Source organism: Volvox carteri, assembly GCF_000143455.1.
Source record: "Volvox carteri f. nagariensis unplaced genomic scaffold VOLCAscaffold_24, whole genome shotgun sequence".
Classification (NCBI taxonomy): domain Eukaryota; kingdom Viridiplantae; phylum Chlorophyta; class Chlorophyceae; order Chlamydomonadales; family Volvocaceae; genus Volvox; species Volvox carteri.
The window spans coordinates 989,850-1,008,595 of NW_003307567.1; the positions used below are offsets into that span (position 1 = coordinate 989,850).

Below are 18,746 nucleotides of genomic sequence, written 5' to 3' on the forward strand. Positions count from 1 at the left end.
AACCAGAGATATACCAGAGACACACCGGAAGATATTATCTTCACGACCCACCTCACAGGAAGCACAGTCCAAGCTGACCAGTTGCCACTGACATCTTCCTCACCGCCGTCGCCATCATCGCCTGCTTGCTGTCGCTCACCAGGTTCCGCCGCCACCGTCGCATGACTACCGTACGTCCCCGGCGGCCGTGACGTCAGCAATTGCCGTAGCGTCTCAGCGGCGCCGACGAGCGTCAGCGGCCGAAGACAGCGGCGGAAGCCTAGTACAGCCGCCGCGCGGGTAGCGGCGGTGCCGCCGCCGGCGGCGGCCGTTGCTGCAGCACCGCCGACGCGCTTCACGGCACCAGCACCGCTGCTTGTTGCGGCCACAGCAGCGCCAACGCTCGCACCAGATCCTCCACGCTTCTGCTGCATGCGACCCATGGGATCCGCGTGGTTTCGGAGCGCCTTGGGGATATGGGACGGGAAAAACCATGAGCCCAAAAGGAGAGGACGTCCAGTCAAGAGCCCAAAATGGGCAGGTAGGAAGTAAGTTCAGAGGCAAGAAGGAACTCTCCCACCCGCTACAAATGCATATATATATATTCTGCAGTAGTGTAAGGCCCTTGGCAGCCCCGGTTTCGCCTCGCCCTGTCCTATCCGGCACCCCGAACGCAACCGTACAGCAAGCCATGAAGGCTAAAGGACATAAACATATATATACACAATTAGACGCGCAACCAAAATGCGGCTGAACGACGGAATGGCCAGCAGCAGACCAAAGAGTCTTGAACACCCCAACAAGTGATATGGGTAGCGCTACTGCCAGGAATGTAAAGAAATAAAGAAACAAGGAACGAACAATATTACGTATGACTTGCTTTCGAATTCGGTAATGGAGGTCTTTGGAGGCTGTAGGGGTGGTTTAGGGAATCGGGGGTTCCCTCCAGTCGCCCGCTCTCCCTCCGTCCATTTCCCCCCCTCCTTTCCGCATCACCTGTATCGCCGCCAGACCCCCCCTCGGGGCCGCGAGGTTGTCAATGAGCGCCGCCGCCAGCGCCTCCAGAGCCGCGCAGTGGGATACTCTCTTGGCCAGCTTGGCGGTGCTGACCTGACTCCAGGGGTGGCTGGGGGTTGGCGGGAAAGGGGGGAGAGGGGAAAGGCGGGGAAGGGGTAGGGAACAGCACAGCAGGTGTTGGGAAGACATACACATGCACACATACACATGCATCTATAGAGAGAGACACGTGTACTTACATATATACAGACAGACAGATAGACAGACAGACAGGCATGTACCCACCCCTGGAGCGCAGTCGGTACGGTGGGGCTGAAGCAGTTGATCACCTCTCTAAGCCAGGTGCTGGCGGCCTGGGTAGGATGGTTGACGGTTAGGGGTTGGAAGTTTAGGGTTTGTTAAAGAGAAAGGAGGAGGAATGGGAGGGGCTTGGGTTGGGGATCGCGGGGGGGGGGAAGAGAAAACACAATCCGTAACCGCACGTGCTCATACACATTTACGTACGTCTGCATGCAAAGGCACACAAAGGCACGCATGTGTTTCGGCGGCTTTTCCTGTACGGCAGGCAGCTCCCTTGGCCAGTGTCTCACAACGTACATGTGCACGTAATACACATACATACGCACAAACATACACCTCCTGCGTTACTTGCCTACCTCCCCCCCGCACACCTGCAGACATGTCAGCACCGCACCGGACACTGCGACAGGCAGCTCATGGAGGTGGTTGACACCCTGCCAGATTGGGGGGGGGTCGGGTCGGGTCGGGGATGGTGGCATGAAGGGCGTGGCGTGACGGAGGATTTCACCGAGGGGTCATGAGCTGTGGGTTTTTCGGCAGGCTCCGGGTGCTGGGGGGATTTAGCTCGGGCTCAGGGAGGCAGACATGAGATACATATTCCCATGTACATGGTCAGACAGTGCCATAGCAGTGGTGTGTGTGTGTGTGTGTGCGTGTGTGTAAATCATCTAAGCCGCAATGAGGGAAATGGCGATGCTGGCGTGTGTGTCTGTGTGTGTGTATATATATGTCTAAGTGAGATAGGCCCCAATCCAACCTGACCACCCCTCTAACAACCCAACCCCCTTCGTCCCATCTCCCCATCCCTCCCGCACTAACCCCCCACCTCTACACACCCCAACCCCCCGACCACCCCCGTCCTCACCACTCCTAGCCTCGGCCCCTCCCCCACATCCTTCAAGTACCCCAACCAACCCAACCAACCCAACCACCTCATCATCCTGGATCAGCTCCACGGGAAACATCACCAACGGACATCCCAACAACCCGTCCACGTCCTGCAGGTCTCCGAACAGCAACCGACTGACCAAACACACCAGGCTACGGGGTGAAGGGGGGGGAGTGAAAGGGGGGAGTGATGGGGGGGAACGTGAAAGGGGGGAGTGAAGGGGGGGAAATCAGGTGCAAGCAAGGATTGGAGTGGTTAGGGGGTAACGGAGGGGTTGGGGGAACCGAGGTGCGGGGAAAGACGTACCATGAACCGAGGGGTGGGGAAGAGACGGATTTGAGGTGAGGGGAAGGACACGTGTACGAGTGTGCATGCGTGTACGTGTGTGTGTGTGTGGTGTGTAGGGGGATGATGACAGAGCCTTGCCCGTGTTGTTTCCATCGTCGTACAGTGACCTTGGTCCGCTACCCCCGCAATTAACTGCTCGTCCTAGTCGACACCATCACATACCCCCCCTAACCACCATATACCAAGAATCCAAGCAGAATTTCATACCCACCAACAGTCAACTACCACTTACCAACCACCAACCTTACCTGAGGCAGGGTCCCATCCACATCAGCACGTCCCGCTCCCTAACAGCCGAACTGGCAGCAAGCGGCCACAACTGCATGTATGATAGTTATGTAGGTTTGGCAGTTGGTACGGTACAGTTGAAACAGTTGGGACAATTGGATGGAACCTCGGATCGCTGGTAAGGGTTGTGGAGGGAAGGGAATCTGGGGGAAAAACAGCACAGCACGGCAGGGACGAGGAAAGCAGAGCAACGTGCAACAGATACATCCAAATTTAAATTTCTCGAAAAGATACTTCTTTTACACCAGGAATAACACATCTCCCTCCCCATGCTGTGCTGCCGTACTGTCGTACATTAATGGCTACTGTTGTCTCTTGCTCGTCAACGTTGAGCCAAAAGGAGCATCTGTACGGCAATTGTCATCACAGAGCAGTACGGCAGTGAGGGGATTTGTGGGACCCCAGCGGGAAGGAAAACACAGGCTTGAGGGTTGGGTAAGATCAGTACGGCTGTTGGGTTAGATACAAACACGTACAAGTACATATGTATGTATGTATATGTACTTATATACATGTATAAATATATAATATATACATGATGCTGTTTTACCACACCCATATAGACATCGAGGTGCGGTGAAACATCACCGTACAGCAAGGTCAGTTAGAAAGGGCGGCCTAGGCAATGTGCGAATGAGGGGCTAAAAGTGCTGGTGCGGGTGCAGGTGTGTAGTACTGGCCAAATGCAGGACATGAGTTTCTGGAGGGAGTGGCTCTCCCCCTTCCTTCCCCCCTTTCCCCCCTTCCCATCCAACAATCGGTTTGCACTCGGAATTCCTTCGACGACGTCTCTACGTCTCTCCGGCCCAGCAACACCACCGCGGAACATTACTGCGCTGAGGACGACTGTACGAGTATGTACGGGCATGTAAGGGCATGTACGGGTGTGTACGAGCACACGACGAACCCCCAAAAAACGTCGGTAAATTTTGGCCGCAGCTGCATCACGGCAGCGGACTCCGGAAGCAGCTCACTTTGCCAGCTTTGGAGCCGCTGGCATTTGGTGGGAATTTCTCTTAAATTACGTAACATAACAATACAATTATTCCCCCAACCCGCAACCCCTTTCCCCAATCCTTAACTTACTCACCTCTCCAGTCCCCCGCCACCCAAGCCGCCCTGGCGGGAAATTCTGTCTTTCCCCCACCCACTCACAAGCCACCACCCAGGCTTGACTTTTGCTTTCCCCTCCCCCCGCCCCACTCCCTCCCACCCTCCCTGGCGCGTGTGTCCCCCCGTTGGGTATTTCCCCCAATCCCCCTCCCTCCCCCTCCCTCCCCACACACAGACACACATACCCGAAAGGCCGGCTGCAACCCGCAACCCGAACCTCCGACGGCGGCCCTCCGACCTCCGGAACCAAACCCGCCGAGTCCCCAGCCGCCGCCGCCGCCGACCCCTCCCCCTGCAGCGGCAAGTCCACCACCAGTGCTGGCTCCAACAATCCCTACGAAGGAAGGGTGGGTACGACAGGGTGCGGCACGAAGGCGCAAATAGCGGGGAACGTGTGCGTTTCGTGTGCGTTTCGTGTCCCATGAGAGATCTCTCGAGTGAAGAAATTTCCCGCGCTACCTACGAAAAAAGAGAAAAGAGAAAAGAAATCCCGTAACGGCTACAAGTCTATTTCCGTCTGTCCCTCTGTGTCCCTCTGTCTGTTTGTCGATATGCACGCACACATACACATACACACACGCACACGGCACCCTCTACCCTATTCGCCTTCTTTCCTCCCGCCCCGCCCCCTCGCTTCGTAGGCACCCTGCTGCCGTACATCGCCGCTGCCATACCACACCAACTCAACCCCTCGCTCCTCTCCCCCATTCCCACCCCGTCTTCAACCCGCCCCACCTGCCCACCATGAGGGGTGGGAGTGCCTGCTTGGCGGCATTACATTCCTTCCGCATACACAACTCCCCCCTCCCCACCCTCCTCCCCACCATCCCCTCACCCCAACCCTCCCCTCACCGCTTGCACCACCGCCGACAACTCTTCCAGGGCTGCGCGGGGCAACGTCGATCCCCAAAACCGGGATACCTCCGAAGCATCACCACCACCAGCACCACCAGCACCACCAGCACCACCAGCACCACCAGCACCACCAGCACCACCAGCACCACCAGCACCACCAGCACCAGCTCCACCACCATCTCCGGCAGCGCTGCCGCCGCCACCTCCTGCTGCCACTGGCGCCCTGATCATGTCGTTGATAAGGCCCAGAGCTAGTGCTCTGGCTGCCCCGTGCCCCTCTGTAGCCGTTACGAGGTCATCCAGACGGCTGCGCCACTCCGTGAGGAGAAGACCTGCACGAGGTGAAGGAGGGAAAGGGGGGGAGACAAACCACGAGCGAGTGAAGGTATTGCCAAGGAAGACTGATGCTGCAGAAGTAAAGAAGGCATAACTGACCAGTCGGGGGGGTAGGGGGGAGGAGGACTCCTTCTGTTAAGAAGGCGTAACAGAAGTCAAGAAAGGGACGATTGCTGGTGGGAAGAGGTGTGTGTGCGTATGTGTGTAAGGAGAGGTGAGGGAGGTGGCCGAGGCGGGAAGGAGATCTGGACGATAGGGGAGATGGTTTACCGGAAAGGGAGGGGAGCAGGGGGGGATTACGTGCAACAAACAAAACTACCAACTGTCCATGGATGGGGGGAGGGAGAAGGGGTGTGGAAGAGGGCGGGGGGAGGGGGGAGGGGGGAGGGGAGGTACGAGGACAGGGACAGGTTTGAGTCGTACAGGTAAGCACGGAAGCGAAATAGCTTCGCACCAAAGCCGTCAACGCCGCCGCCATCACCGTCCTCGCGACCGCCGCCGCCGCCGCCGCCGCCGCCCTCAAGAAGTACAAGCGCGCCGCCGACGCGGCGCAGAAACGCCAGGGCACCGGCAATGCCGATCCGCTTGTACGACGCCGTACCCTTCAGAGCCTTATCCACCACGATCTGGACCTCGCTCTCCAGGCGGCCACCAGCGCCGCCGGCGACGCGTACGGCAGCTCGACGGCCGGGGCCCCCCCCGCCGTCGCCGCGTCCGCTACCAGCGGAACGCGCCTCCGCGGCGGCCCTCCACGCCACACCTGCGGAACCCACCCGTGGGGCGGACAGGAAGGGGGGAAAGGGGGGACTCATAAATGCGTCCCTGCAAAGAAACCCGCCAAAGAAATGAACCGCCTGCCTGGCTACCGGAAGGCGTCCAAAGAGTCCGAAACTGGCCCCAGTGAGTGAGTTAGTCCTAGGGAGTCCTAGGGACGATGATTAAGTCCGAAAGTAATGCCCATTACGTTACCAGCATTTTTGTCGGTGTAGCTGTACGGAGCGGTACACGGTGCGGCACCACCCGCCCCCGGCTCAACCACCCGCCGCCAAGCCTCGTACCACCCTTCGTAGCCGCACTCCCTCCCCTCTTCCTTCCCCTCTCCCCTTCCCCCCTCCCTCCCCCTCCCCCCCTCACCTTCCGAGCCCCCCGTCACAGCCGCCAGCACGTCGAACAACCGACTCAACTGGGAGTCCGTGAAGGACTCCAGGTGATCGAGGCAGTTGCTCAGGGCACTGCCGTACTGGGACAACACCGGAGCAGGAGGGCCGTCGCCGCCGCCGCCGGCTGCAAAGGCCTTGGGCGGCCTTGAGAGCGGGCCTGCTCGGGGGATGGCAGGTGCATAGCGATAGTTCTGATAGATAGCTTGTAAGTATAGTAACAAGCAAGCGGGAAATAGCTGGAAGTGAACAGCAGCTGTAGCAGTAGCAGTAGCAGTAGCAGTAGCAGTAGCAGTGATAATAACACGATTTGGGGCTTCCATACATTTGTGGGATTCGCATCTTCAAATATTTACTAGATGTACGACAGGTGGAAGGAGTACGAATACTACTACTGGGAGGAGAGACACGTGGCGTGTAACACGACACATGGTCGTAGAGAAATACGTCAAACAACGGTTTATTGGCAAGCTCTGAATTGACGAGAGCAGGAAAACACACACACACACACGCGATTAACCCCCCTCCTCACATTCCATCCCCCTCCTCTTCCCTTTTTCAGATCTGGGTGTGTTTTTCCCCCGTACTCCCCCGTACTCCCTCACTCCCCAACCCCCTCCCTTTCTTCCTCACCCTCCGCCAGCTGCCATAAGGCCCCGAGGGCTGTGTCCACCTCCTCGGACACCCCGGAACCCAAATGCGAGTGGAGAGCGTGAAGAACCTCCTGCGGCGCATGTATGTATGTATGTATGTATGTATGTATGTATGTATGTATGTATGTATGTATGTATGTATGTATGTATGTATGTATGTATGTATGTATGTATGTATGTATGTATGTATGTATGTATGTATGTATGTATGTATGTATGTATGTATGTATGTATGTATGTATGTATGTATGTGAAATACGTGGAGCGACACGTGGGGCCAATGGCGCCAGAGCTAACTCACAAACTTACACACACACACTCTCTACAACATCTACTACTCTAAAAAAAACCAGCGAACAAAGCTAAAGGCGGAGCCGTTACAGCAACAGCGCATGCGAGCCATCCACGATAAAGCTTGTGTTCAACAGCCCATCACCACCACCACCGCCACCTACAATTCTCTGCAGCGACCCGTCCGGCCCTCCTCCCACAGCCGTGAACAGGACCGCATACAGCCGGGCGGCCGCAGCTGCCAGCGCTGGGCCCCCGGGGGTGCTCGTCCGGCTTGGCGCCAGGGAGGCCGCCAAGGCCAGGGAGGCGGACCACACCTCCCGTACAGCTGCGGAGTGGCCGAGCAACACGGAGGATAACCATGCAGGGCTGGCAGTGCCTGTTGAGAGATTCGGGGGCGGGAGGGGGAAGTGGGGGGGGAGGGGAGGCGGGGAGTTGGGTTCTGGCGAATAAAAGTCCAAATTGCCGTACATAACCTAACCGGGGTGAGCGTTAGAGTTTTATTGCAAAGTTACAAAAGTTACAGTTCACAACCGCAGTTTGTCGCTTCACAGTTTTTTAACCGTCGTACATACGTACGAATATGGATTTAGACCTGGAAGTGCCGATTGTTGAAGTCCTCCATTACATCAAACCCGGCGGCCTGGCAGTACCCAAGAGCCCAAGTCGTTTTCGCATTGCCGTACCATCGCAAATTTTGGCGCGCAAAATCTTGTCCGCTTCTTTCCCTCGGCGACCTCCCAGCAGCGTCATCAAGATCCAAAGGTCCAGTGGGACGAGCTTTTCGGGCCCGTCAGCTAAAGCAGCCGTGGCGGCGGCGGCTCCTGCGGCACCGCCGCCGCGGCCTCCTGGATCCAGATCCAGATCTTCCTTCGCCTGGTCCTCACCGTCGCCTGTATGAGGATCCAGATCCGGAGCAGATGATCCGCTGGAGCCGGCGCGCCCGCTGCGACGCCCGGCGGCCGATATGGCCTAATTTGGCGAGGGGCAGAAATACAGCATGGGATCCAGCATTAATTAAATTCAAATGCAATAAACTTTTTGCATAATCGAAATACTTGATTTTCCAAAAATTTTGATGCTATTTATTTACCTTAAGTTATTTCATAGCGCCATATCAATTTTGACACTATTTTTTATCTATTAAAATTGTGTATTCTATTACCATGAAAGTCTTTACAAATTTCGGAAATTGAGACATAAGACGGGCCTGATTAGGCACCCACACGACGCACCCGCAAGACCGCACCCGCCGCCGCGTCGTTCGCCGCCAGCGCCACTGCCAACTCTCGCAACACACGAACCTCCACTGGCTCCCGCCCGCCGCCACCGCCGCCACGCTTTCCTTTCAGATCGGGCACACTGACCCGTGGGTCACTCAAGTCCACCATGGGTAACCCGCCTCGCAACGCTGCGATGACGTGCGGCGCAGTCGCAGCGGCGGCAGTGGCGGCGGCGGCAGCGCTGGCGGAGGCGCCTGGCGAGGGCGGCCCTGTGCTGTACTGTACGACAAATCGTACAAGTGCGGGCAAGTCGTCCGAGTCTACCCCAGGAAGGCGTTGCACCATGTCAAGCACGACCTGCGTGCATGTACGGCAACTATGTTACGTATACGGCAGGGATTGGCAACACCCACAAAAATTCGAACCAGACCAACAATTCCATAACTTAACTTGCGGTCTTAATGATCTAAACCCCAATGCGGGAGTGCCATGCGCACGCAAGATTGTGTTTTGCGCTGCGCTGCTCTTCCTCCTCCCTCCTCCCCTCCTCCCCCCACCCCACCACAACACAGAAAAACCCTGCTGCCACTCTCATCCCGGTCCGTTCGTTGGTATGTATGTATGTTCATACCAAGATATTCCAACATAACAACCGTTTCGCTTCCAGTTCTACTGTCGTTAAACTCCTTCTCCTGTCGTACTCCCTGGCCCCATCCCTCCCCCCCCTCACACCCCTACCCCTACTCCTCTCACCTGGTCAAGCAGTTCCTGCCCCAGCTGCAGCTGCTGCAAAGCCTCCAAGGAGGGCGCCACGAAACCCAGTTCCGAATCCAGCAGCTCGCCCAGCTTCTCAACTATACGCTGTAAAAGGGGGGGAGGAAGTGGCTGGTCGGGGTCCGGGCTGGCCGAAACACAACCGCGATCCGTACACGATCCCGTAAAAAAACGCGTGCAAATCACGATCCCGTACAGTCACAATCCCGTACAAAGTTACGTATAACACCACGATCCCGTACAGTTATAATCCCGTACACAGTTACGTATAAGATCACGATCCCGTACACGACGGACATGACCTTGGCATAAGAGCCGGGGCAACGAGGCGAAGCAAGACGAGAAACACCCCTCCCCTGCAGAACGAGGAGGAGGAGGAGGAGGAGGAGGACAACCCTACCGGGTGGTCATCCCCTGCCGCCACCTCCGGTAGCAACTCAATGAGCTGCCGCTGCAGTCCGGGGGGAGTCAGAGGGAGAACCTCCAACACCACGTCCACAAGGGAAGAGGAACCACCATCGCCACCACCACCACCACCGCCACCACTACGATTGCCATCAGTAGAACCATCGCCGGCTCCGAAACCGCCGCAGTCCGGAAGGACGTCCAGCCTGCGGGCGTGTACGCACGTGTGTGTATGTATGTATGTATGTACATACGAAAATGATTAGGAAAAAAACGCAAGGGAGACGGAGACGGAGACGGGAAGGGGGATTCTAAAAAGTCTAAAAGAGGCGGAACAAGAGAACAAGAGGAGGAAGAGGGTGGTTCAGGTAGGCCTGCTCGTCCATCACTCGTACTGCAAAGTGTACGACACCTTGCCTACGACTGGAGATATCCCCATCGTTGAGGGGCCACATCGGTGCCCTCAGGAACCCGACCTGACCAGACCTGCGCCCAACTAAAACCCCGGAAAACCGCACAACCCCTAAAACCCTAAGTCCCCAAGAGCCCGTCATTTCCAAGCCCCAACCCCCCCCAAACCCACATCTAGAAGTCCCTCATCCGCGGCCCCCTCCCCTCTTTTGGTCCAACATGAGGAAATCCACCAGTAGCTTTCCTTTTTTAACTTGTAAGGTGTTTCTCTCTCTCTTTTCCTCCCCCCCTTTTCACTGCACCCTCCACCCTGCCTCCCCCGCCGTCGTTCATTTCAACTTAACAACACAAATGTACGACGGAACGGAGCAGTACGGAACAGTACAGGTCAGGTTAGTCGGACAGTTCGCCGTACCATCGAAGCTGGCTGAGGATAAGGCCCGGCACGCCGCCCGTACATTCGGGCCCGCCGGCTGCCACTCCCCGAAGACCGCTGGGCACGGAGGGGCCCCCCCCGTCGGGGGGTTCCGCCATTGCCAAAACAGGCAACCTCTGTAGGAGCCACGTTGCCACGGGAACCTGGAAACAATGGAGGGCGAGGGACGGGTACGAGCCCCCGGAAGGGAGAGTGGGATGAGGGCGGTAAGCACCTTGGTCAACGCGTACGGGATTGTACGGAACATAATGATATACATGCCGTACACACGCATCCGAAGTCGTATACTCGGATGGCTGGGAGTAGTGGAGGACACGATACGTGGAGGATGGGATAGGGAGGGAGGTGGAGGGAGATCTAGGGCGAGGGCGAGGGAGGGAGAGGGAGGGGGCATGTACGACGTCTACATTTGTTATGAAACCCCATACACTGTCCCACACCGCCCAGGAGAAACCGCCTTTCCCCTTACCCCTCCCCTTCTGCCTGCCATTCCCAATCCAGACGTCCTATCCCCTCCACTACTACTACTCCACTCTACCCAAACCGAAACATACACCTCCAAATTCCAGTTACATGCCGTACATGGTCGTACATACATTTACATACACACATAACCTTACCTGCAGACACGCCACCCCCAGGACACACCGAAGGAAGGAATCCCCGCAGCTACCGCCCGCATTACCACCCTCCCCGAACCCGCCGTACAGGTGAACCGCTCCGGAACCAGGTCCAGGCCCCGCTGAGGGAGCCGCTGCCAGCAGCATAGGCAGGAGGGCCCTATGGTGGGGGGGGCCGGGACGGGGGTAAAGACGAACCACACACGATTGAAGCTGCTGCCAGGGGCGGGGGTAAGGATGAGGGGGATTTCGTCTTGAGGGGGGTACTTAAGCCGGGGTACTTGTTTCCAGGGTAAAGGAGAGAAGGAGGTTAGGAGGGTACTGCACTCCCGGCACTTTTTGAGGGCAAGCGGCTCAACCCGGTGAGGCCGCGCCTGATGATGACGATGACGACGGCTGTATTGATGGTTATGGGCGTGTGGGGAAGGGGAAGTGGTGTTGGGGGAGGAGGCACCACGAAGGCGAGCGGGGCAGCTGGCGGCTACCGGAGGGGTACGAGGGGACATCTTGGCCCCCCGGGGGACCTTACCACTCCAGGAAGTCTGTAGTATTGGTCGGGCAGGGCAGAGCAGAGCGGGGCAGCGGGGCAGGGCAGCGCGGCATGGTGTGTGCCCTGCACCCTCTCCACCACCACCTCACCTGTGCAGGGCCTCCACATCCTCACAGGCTTCCTGCAGGCCCTGCAGCCACCGCTGACGTACAGCCTCATCCCTTCGGGAGGTGGGGAGGCGAGCCCGCGGGAGGGGGGCGTCAGGCGGCGGGGGGCGTCAGGCGGAGGGGATTTGCTGCTGTTGTAAGTGCGGGTCAGTACGGGGAGAGGGGAGGCGAGGGGAGTGGGGTGAAGGAGGTGTCGTGCGTGCAGAAGGACGAGGGCAAGGGCAGCTAGGAAAAGGGGGGAAAAAAGACAAACCAATGACGAGGTGCCAAAGAGATGTATAAACTGACATAGCAGGTAGGGCGGGGGAAAACGTTTCTACACGTAATGTCTCCCAGGAAAAACCATTTCTCGGCTGCCGTGTTCCTTGATCTTTAGTTTGTTTGGGAGCCTTCAAGGAGTTTAGGGGGGTTATGTTTCTCTTTCTCTTTCTCTCTCTCTCTCTCTCTCTCTCTCTCTCTCTCTCTTGCCCAAGGAATGGATGCCGGCAGAGGCACAAAAACCGCTTCTGCGCTCAAGGCCGTTCTTTTTTCGGCTGGCAGTCACACATAACTGTGCACCCACACACCGCTTCAGACGTGACTCCAGGTGCCGTCGAAGTCGCCTGGGATCCGCAACCTCCAGAGGCCCGGCTACAGCCGCCGCTGCGGCCGCCGACATTGCTGCTGCCCCACCTCCGCGCTCCGGGGTCACCCAGCCGCGGACACCGGCCGCCTCGATCTGGGTCACAGCAGAATAGGCCAGTACGTGAGCAAAAAGAATAGGGTTTCTTAGGGTGATGTGTGTCGCGGGGAAGAGAAGGGGAGGAAAGTGCGGTAACACTGGGAGGGTTTGCTAGAATGACGACCCAATGGGTGGATAAGAGGTGTTAAGGACTATTTACTACTTTTGTTCTTCTTCACGTGTCATGGACATCACCTCTTTGTTGGTTCTTGTGCTTAATATTTGAAGTTTTTTTTCAGCGAAAACAAGACATTTATGATGTCCAAAAAAAAGCAGCGCAAGTAGTTCTGACGAAAAGTGTGCGGCTTCGCAATTTTCCCGTTAGTTTGTTTGTTTGCAGCTGGGGCCGTTCAATGTGCAGAATGTGCAGCTGGGGCCGTTAAAATCCTTATTTTAACAATGCTTGCATGTACGTATGTGTAGCGAAGAAGCGAAATTCACATGACGGAGAACCAACCAAAACGCGCGCCCCTGTTTCCTACATGCCAAAGGAGACGCTTTCATGGAGAGGAAAGTTCCAAGCCATTGTGAGAAGGAGGAAGCGAGCCCTCCATTAAAGAGTGTGTATGTGATACACCTTGAGTTGTGTTACCGTCCGAAGGTTGCCCCTTGGTGGATTGCGTTGGCTGGAGCTGGAGCTGGGGCTGGAGCTGGGGTTTGTGTCGGGAGATATCACAGCCATATGCTAGTCGATTCCCAGGGTGGTGTCGGAGTGGGGGATCCAGGCAAACCTGACACGCACGCACCAGCGCCAGGAAAAGCTGGACGGGACTCTCCACAGGCATCTTGCCGTGCCTGCTGGCGTGCCGCGGGGCAACGTTAGAAATATCGTATAAGCCACTGCCACGCTCCTGCCAAGCCGCCATATCGTTTGAAGGCCCACGGTCCGGATGTTGCCCAACTCGGGACTGGCGGGTAGCGCTGCGACGGCTGGATCGATATTGTTATTGTGACTTTTTCAGGATGTGCATATAAACTGAAGTTTTAGAAAATTTGGAAACGATTCTGTGCGAGGAATCAGCAGGATTAGTGGCCCTGCCGCTTTGTCAGGGTACAAGTGCGAAAACACGGTCATGAATCTAATGAAACGAGCAGTTGTACAGTAAGGACAAACGTGACAGGGCAAATAAAATTCTAAAGGTGCCGGATAGGTCTCAGTTCCCGCGCGAGGAGCGCGACCGTTCTATCGTTTTGTACGATTACAACGACCTAAGTGTACCTGCGGCTTACAGGTGACCACGTCGGCGGTATATGTAATTTTTTTATATCAGAAGTTTACCACTGGTTTCTGGTGCTGAGCCTTAGCTTTCTGCGGAAACCGAGTCCATTTTTCACCCTCCGGGGAGGCGGCTATGTGTCAGCTTTCCGAAAGTAGTGCCCCTGCTGCAGTGCCGGAGGCACCTCATGATTACTGGGTGATTCATGGGCAGGCTTACGACTTGGCAAGCTATGTGGCGAAGCACCCAGGTGGAGTCGATGCCATTCTCCTTGGCCGAGGACGTGACTGCACAGAACTTTTCGAGCAGTATCATGTCCTGAATAACAAGCATTTGCGTGTGCTTGAGCGCTTCCGCATATCGCTACCGTCCTCAAAGCTGGTCGCCAACAACCTGAAGGGTACCTTAGTCTCGGCGCCAATCGACAGGTTGGACAGCGAGGCAGACGCCGCGGCAGTTATTGGCCTTCAGAAGTCTGCATTCTCAGCCCATCAGAGCGATCCCTTCTATGAGGACGTCAAGGCTATGGTGCGCGAGCACGGCAACACGAAAATGTCAACGCCATTTATGATCCTGCACTGCCTGCATGTGGTTGGCCTGGTTTACTCGCTCCGCCTGTGGTATCAAGGCGCTTTTATATCAGCATTCCTGCTCCCGTACTTCCTTTGGGTTCTCTGCGCGGCACTGGTGCACGATGGAGGGCACTTCGCGCTAAGCCGTAACGCTTCGGTGAATAAGATCCTCAACCTCACAGCTGCGCTCATCACCAATAGTTCTGGGTGCTGGTACCTCCAGCACAATATTCTCCATCACTCCTACACCAATCTCCACGGAAAGGACTGCGACTTGGACTCCCACCACCCCTACATGCGCATCCATCCAGAACAGTCCCTTCCCCCTACCACCGTCCACCACGTCCTGCGCCTCCTGGGTCACCTTGCGATGTACCTCATGGCGCACCTCGGCCTCACAGTGTTGTCACCTGTTACATACTTCCGCGGCCTTATGGCGCGCCGGAAAGGCCACGTGGACGCCAAAACGGCTCAGGATGTGCAGACGCTCGCTCAGTACCATGCCAGCATTGTGCTGCAGGCAAGTGATGGCTCGCAAGACGGGAGACTGGGAGGAGCGGTCCTTTGTGTACGCATCAGGGTAGCATCAGCCCCATAATGCGGAGACGATAACGATGTCATAGACAGTTACAAAGGGCCGACCGTTTCCGCAGCACTCAATGGCCGACTGACCACAGTTGTTGGCCGCCGTACCTAGCCGAAGGCTTGCACGTGTCACACATTAAGAGTGCCGCACCTGTGATTTGGGTTGAATCTGTGCATTTCGTCATCAACTACGCTATATCTGTATGGATCATATTGTTGTATTTATATATCTGCCGGGATTGTGTAAGCCGTGTCCACCCAGACCAACCAGGCTGCGCCTACGGTGCTGTTTGGCTTTGCATGGCACAGGTCATTACGGCGGCGGCGTTCTATGTGATCCCTTTCATGCGCTTCTCCTTCGGGCGCGCCTGCCTTCTGACGTTCTTCCCAACCTTCATGATGAGCATCGCGTTCATGGTAGGATCGTTACCGATTGTCAGGTTTCTAGGGTTGACAGTTGGGTTTCAGCGAGCTGGGAGGCGCCCCCCTCCCTGTTGCTGGGGCAGCCTGGTTGGAGGGGGTCAGATGGGCTTATGACCGTGCTCGATGGGAAAGCGAGGCAACTCCGCGTTTGCAAGCCCGTAACCTCTTCGAGTCAGAACTGGGGATGGGGACGCATAAGCTGGATATCTGCGGCAAGAGTCCATGCCACGATATTGAACCCGCCAGGGCTATGGTGTCTTAGGGCACTAGGCACGTTGTTTCATCTGATGACAGGATGTCGGGCTGGAAATATCCGCGAAACGTGGCCGGGGGCTTAGGGTTTAGCAGATAACAACGCATGCATGGCATAACGCATGAAGCGCAATCTGATTTTTTTCACAACCCGTACAACAGCTCGACAGCTGTCTCCTCTACAAGAATTCATGGGCACCGCTTCCCCGCCCTTCTCTCCAATCAGGTCATCGCCCAGGTGTCCCACATCCAGTTGGACGCGGAGGGGCCCTCGGCGGAGTTGGAGAAGCTCCACTGGGCTCGTCGAATGGCCCTCACCTCCGTGGACTATTCCCAGGACAGCTATCTGTGGTCCTACCTAACCATCGGGCTCAATATGCAGAGCTTGCACCACATCATTCCCGGGGTTAGCTACACGCAGCTGACGGCCATGTATCCAAAGTACCGGGCCATCTGCCAAAAGCACGGCATCAAATTGCTGGAGCGGCGAAACCTGTGGCACGCGCTGTGCACGCACGTGCATACGCTGTGGATGCTCAGCAAAACGCACACGTTTGCGCAGGCCGCCCGCAAGCTTGCATAAGGAGTGTGTGTGCTGAGAGATCGGGAGGCCGTAGCGGAGTTCATAGAGGATTGGGATATTAGTGTTGATGAGTGTAGCAAGTAGAGCAATCTGCGACTGAGGTGGCCGCGTCAGCTTCATAGCCATTTGCTATATAGAGCTTGTGAGAGTGGACCTGGCATTGTCGGGCGATAGGGCATCGGTTATGGTTCGCATTATCATGTGGAGATGTTTGGTTATGTGGCCGGTGGCACTTGCCCATGGTAGAGCTCGTGTGGTCCCGTGACGCCGCCGGTCATCGCGCGCGGTTTGCGCTGCTCAGCGAGGCATACACGCGGGAAGGGAAAGCTTTGTGAGAAGACTGAGCAGCTTTCAGTACACTCAACCTCCGCGCAGGGTTTAAGTCCCGCATTTTTATGGGATGCTGGATGCGTTGAACCTGTGTGAAGTGCGTCGAGTGGAAGCAACTTCAAGAAGTACCCTGGTCCCTCATCTTTCCCTATTGTGCTGGTGAGGAGATACACGGCGTGCCTGCATGCGCATGAGCATGTGAAGGGAGCCATGGCTTAGGTCATTCGCACTTGGTTGTGTCACGGAAAGGGCCGAAGCTGCTGCGGAGCTCTCGCATTTGCCGCCTGTGGCCGTGGCAACGATCCTTGGCAGCGGGCGTCGTCCCATTCAAGGGAAACGCCCACTTGCTGCTTCAGCCTCCAGGACGCAGGCCGTCGGACGGTACCTCGGCATTGGTCTACAAAATTGGCCCGCATGGCGCATGTATTAATGAGGGCATTTGCGCTTGAAGATTCCCGCGTCGGAAAAGCATTGCTCTCCTCTGCAGCGGCATGCATGCAGCTTTCCTTTTGAGCTTTGAGAAAGTTCAGGTGACGGACGGCTGGCGTGGGCCGTCGTGCCTGGCTGGGCACAACTTGGCCCCGGGATTGGATCCTATGAAACGTTTTGCGATTTGGCTGAACCGGATTTGAAGTGCGAGGGCGCAGGGATAATGTGCAGTTGTTGCCTAGGAGAGTAGTGCTTGTGGAGTCGACGACAGGGCTTGGATGGCTTGCGGCGGATGTGCAGGACTGTGCAATCTTGGGCTATCTTGAAATCCTTCATTTTCTGGTTGTGAATGCCGGTTAGCTAGGCATCCGCTGTGCTGTGTTTGCACCGTTCTTGACACACATGTGTCTCCTCTGTGTGCGTATGCGTATGTCCGTGTGACTGCTGAGCAATAACCATTCATGATGCGAAACAAATGTATGTTGTTGCTCGACGATCGGGTAATTCGGACTAGGACGCGGACGGTCGGCGTTTGCACAGTTGGTGTGAGTCTTGGTGTCTTTTGATTTCTCCTCTTCGGATAGATTATGGTGTTGTTGCTCTTCTCCTGCCCTGAATAGGTAAATGCTGTTGTAGGAATATAACATACCTGCCTCGCTTTTAGCTTTGCTTGTGTAAAGGTTTCATGTTGCATTAGCGTATCTGTGATGGCCGTTGGGAATGGGTTACCACAGGACGTTGTAACGCCAAGCACCGTATCGAAAGCCTGTCTGGAAGGTAGGTAGCTCTGCTATGTTGGGCCATCTGTATTGCTGCCCTGCCGGTGGCAGCTCTGCCGAGATGGGTTGGTACTCCCATGGTCGCGGCGCTCCTACGGCTGCTTGGTGGCCTGTGGGCGCTTCCTGTACGTTAACTTATCAGTCCGTTGGTTCAGTTTTTCGTAGCGTTTACTTTACCCCGTGCATAAGGAGAGTCCAGTACGCCGTCATGTTTGTGGCTTGCAACAGTGTTGTATGGATATCGTTTTTGGAGGATATGGAAAATGGAAGGGTTCGGGAAGAGGCGGACGTGCTGTCCCTGCCGGATTGGTCCTGTATACACGTGACCTGAGCGAATGAGTTGGATACGTCATGTCCTGTCCGTCCGTTTCGTCCTTAAAAAGCTCCTCAATGGGAACGCCTTGCTGTTTGTGATAGCAGCAGAAGTTTTCTGTTAGTATGACCGCCGAACGTGGTGGTGAAGCGGTCCTCGGCGTCTGGGTCTTCGTGCAAGGGTGACGATTGAAGGAGAGTCGCTGATCAGTCGTCTCTTTGGCAGCGCCAAGATGTGCGCTTCTGTGAACATGTTCTGCGCGATTTGGTGTCAATGTCCATGGTGTGCTGAAGGACCGAGCAGCGTGCCGTGCGGAGTGATGGGAGGGGTTTTCACTTGTTCAGGTATATGACACTACGAATCGGCCTCACCATGTGGTTAGTTGGGTTTCGCCATTATAATGGCACAGGCTTCATTACTGCGTTTATGTACTTGTGACAAAAAGGGCAGCGCAATTTTCCACGAAACTAACCCAGGATTATACATAATGTATCAATTTTCTTACAGTTTAAATTCACTACGGGATTTTCTCTTTAAACTAGCCGCAACGTCTATTTGATTCGAATGTAACGAAAGGATACATTTCCTAACACGTCATCAATTTTTAGAGGAAGAGAAATCTGAGCTACGACCGTTGCTGAAGTTGGCCGCGAGCTGGTACATTGCACTTCTGCTAAACAACAAAGTTTTACAAAGTTTTAACCAAACCTTCAATCCGACGCGCATTTACGTAATATACTATAAAAATTGTTGATATTACTGTCCCTAACATAGTATCTAAGCAGCTCCG

At 55.9% G+C, this 18,746-nt stretch overlaps 3 protein-coding genes across 3 annotated transcripts in view; 2 read left to right on the forward strand and 1 right to left on the reverse strand.

The window, feature by feature from the left end:
* VOLCADRAFT_92129 (uncharacterized protein) overlaps positions 1 to 13,339 on the reverse strand; it is a gene marked incomplete at both ends in the record, with an annotated part of 27,115 nt that extends 13,776 nt beyond the window's left edge. Inside the window, 23 exons of the mRNA XM_002951569.1 lie at positions 52 to 446; positions 976 to 1,105; positions 1,282 to 1,349; positions 1,668 to 1,730; positions 2,229 to 2,337; positions 2,782 to 2,852; positions 4,152 to 4,268; positions 4,787 to 5,121; positions 5,580 to 5,885; positions 6,260 to 6,442; positions 6,916 to 7,006; positions 7,391 to 7,605; positions 7,913 to 8,198; positions 8,462 to 8,806; positions 9,203 to 9,310; positions 9,624 to 9,834; positions 10,455 to 10,618; positions 10,690 to 10,771; positions 11,096 to 11,229; positions 11,625 to 11,637; positions 11,735 to 11,806; positions 12,319 to 12,470; positions 13,220 to 13,339. Of these exons, the coding sequence (XP_002951615.1) occupies positions 52 to 446; positions 976 to 1,105; positions 1,282 to 1,349; positions 1,668 to 1,730; positions 2,229 to 2,337; positions 2,782 to 2,852; positions 4,152 to 4,268; positions 4,787 to 5,121; positions 5,580 to 5,885; positions 6,260 to 6,442; positions 6,916 to 7,006; positions 7,391 to 7,605; positions 7,913 to 8,198; positions 8,462 to 8,806; positions 9,203 to 9,310; positions 9,624 to 9,834; positions 10,455 to 10,618; positions 10,690 to 10,771; positions 11,096 to 11,229; positions 11,625 to 11,637; positions 11,735 to 11,806; positions 12,319 to 12,470; positions 13,220 to 13,339 (3,770 nt within the window). The remainder of the gene's footprint in view (positions 1 to 51; positions 447 to 975; positions 1,106 to 1,281; positions 1,350 to 1,667; positions 1,731 to 2,228; positions 2,338 to 2,781; positions 2,853 to 4,151; positions 4,269 to 4,786; positions 5,122 to 5,579; positions 5,886 to 6,259; positions 6,443 to 6,915; positions 7,007 to 7,390; positions 7,606 to 7,912; positions 8,199 to 8,461; positions 8,807 to 9,202; positions 9,311 to 9,623; positions 9,835 to 10,454; positions 10,619 to 10,689; positions 10,772 to 11,095; positions 11,230 to 11,624; positions 11,638 to 11,734; positions 11,807 to 12,318; positions 12,471 to 13,219) is intronic.
* A 486-nt stretch (positions 13,340 to 13,825) lies between these two features.
* Positions 13,826 to 14,860, forward strand: VOLCADRAFT_92130 (uncharacterized protein; the record flags this gene model as incomplete). The annotated part of the gene is made up of 1 exon (XM_002951490.1): positions 13,826 to 14,860. The coding sequence occupies one exon, from the start codon at positions 13,826 to 13,828 to the stop codon at positions 14,858 to 14,860; it is 1,035 nt and encodes a 344-aa protein (XP_002951536.1).
* Positions 14,861 to 15,147: 287 nt separating this feature from the next.
* VOLCADRAFT_92131 (uncharacterized protein) lies at positions 15,148 to 16,105 on the forward strand (the record flags this gene model as incomplete). Its single annotated transcript, XM_002951491.1, has 2 exons — positions 15,148 to 15,264; positions 15,749 to 16,105. The coding sequence occupies 2 exons, from the start codon at positions 15,148 to 15,150 to the stop codon at positions 16,103 to 16,105; spliced, it is 474 nt and encodes a 157-aa protein (XP_002951537.1).
* Positions 16,106 to 18,746: the final 2,641 nt, after the last annotated feature.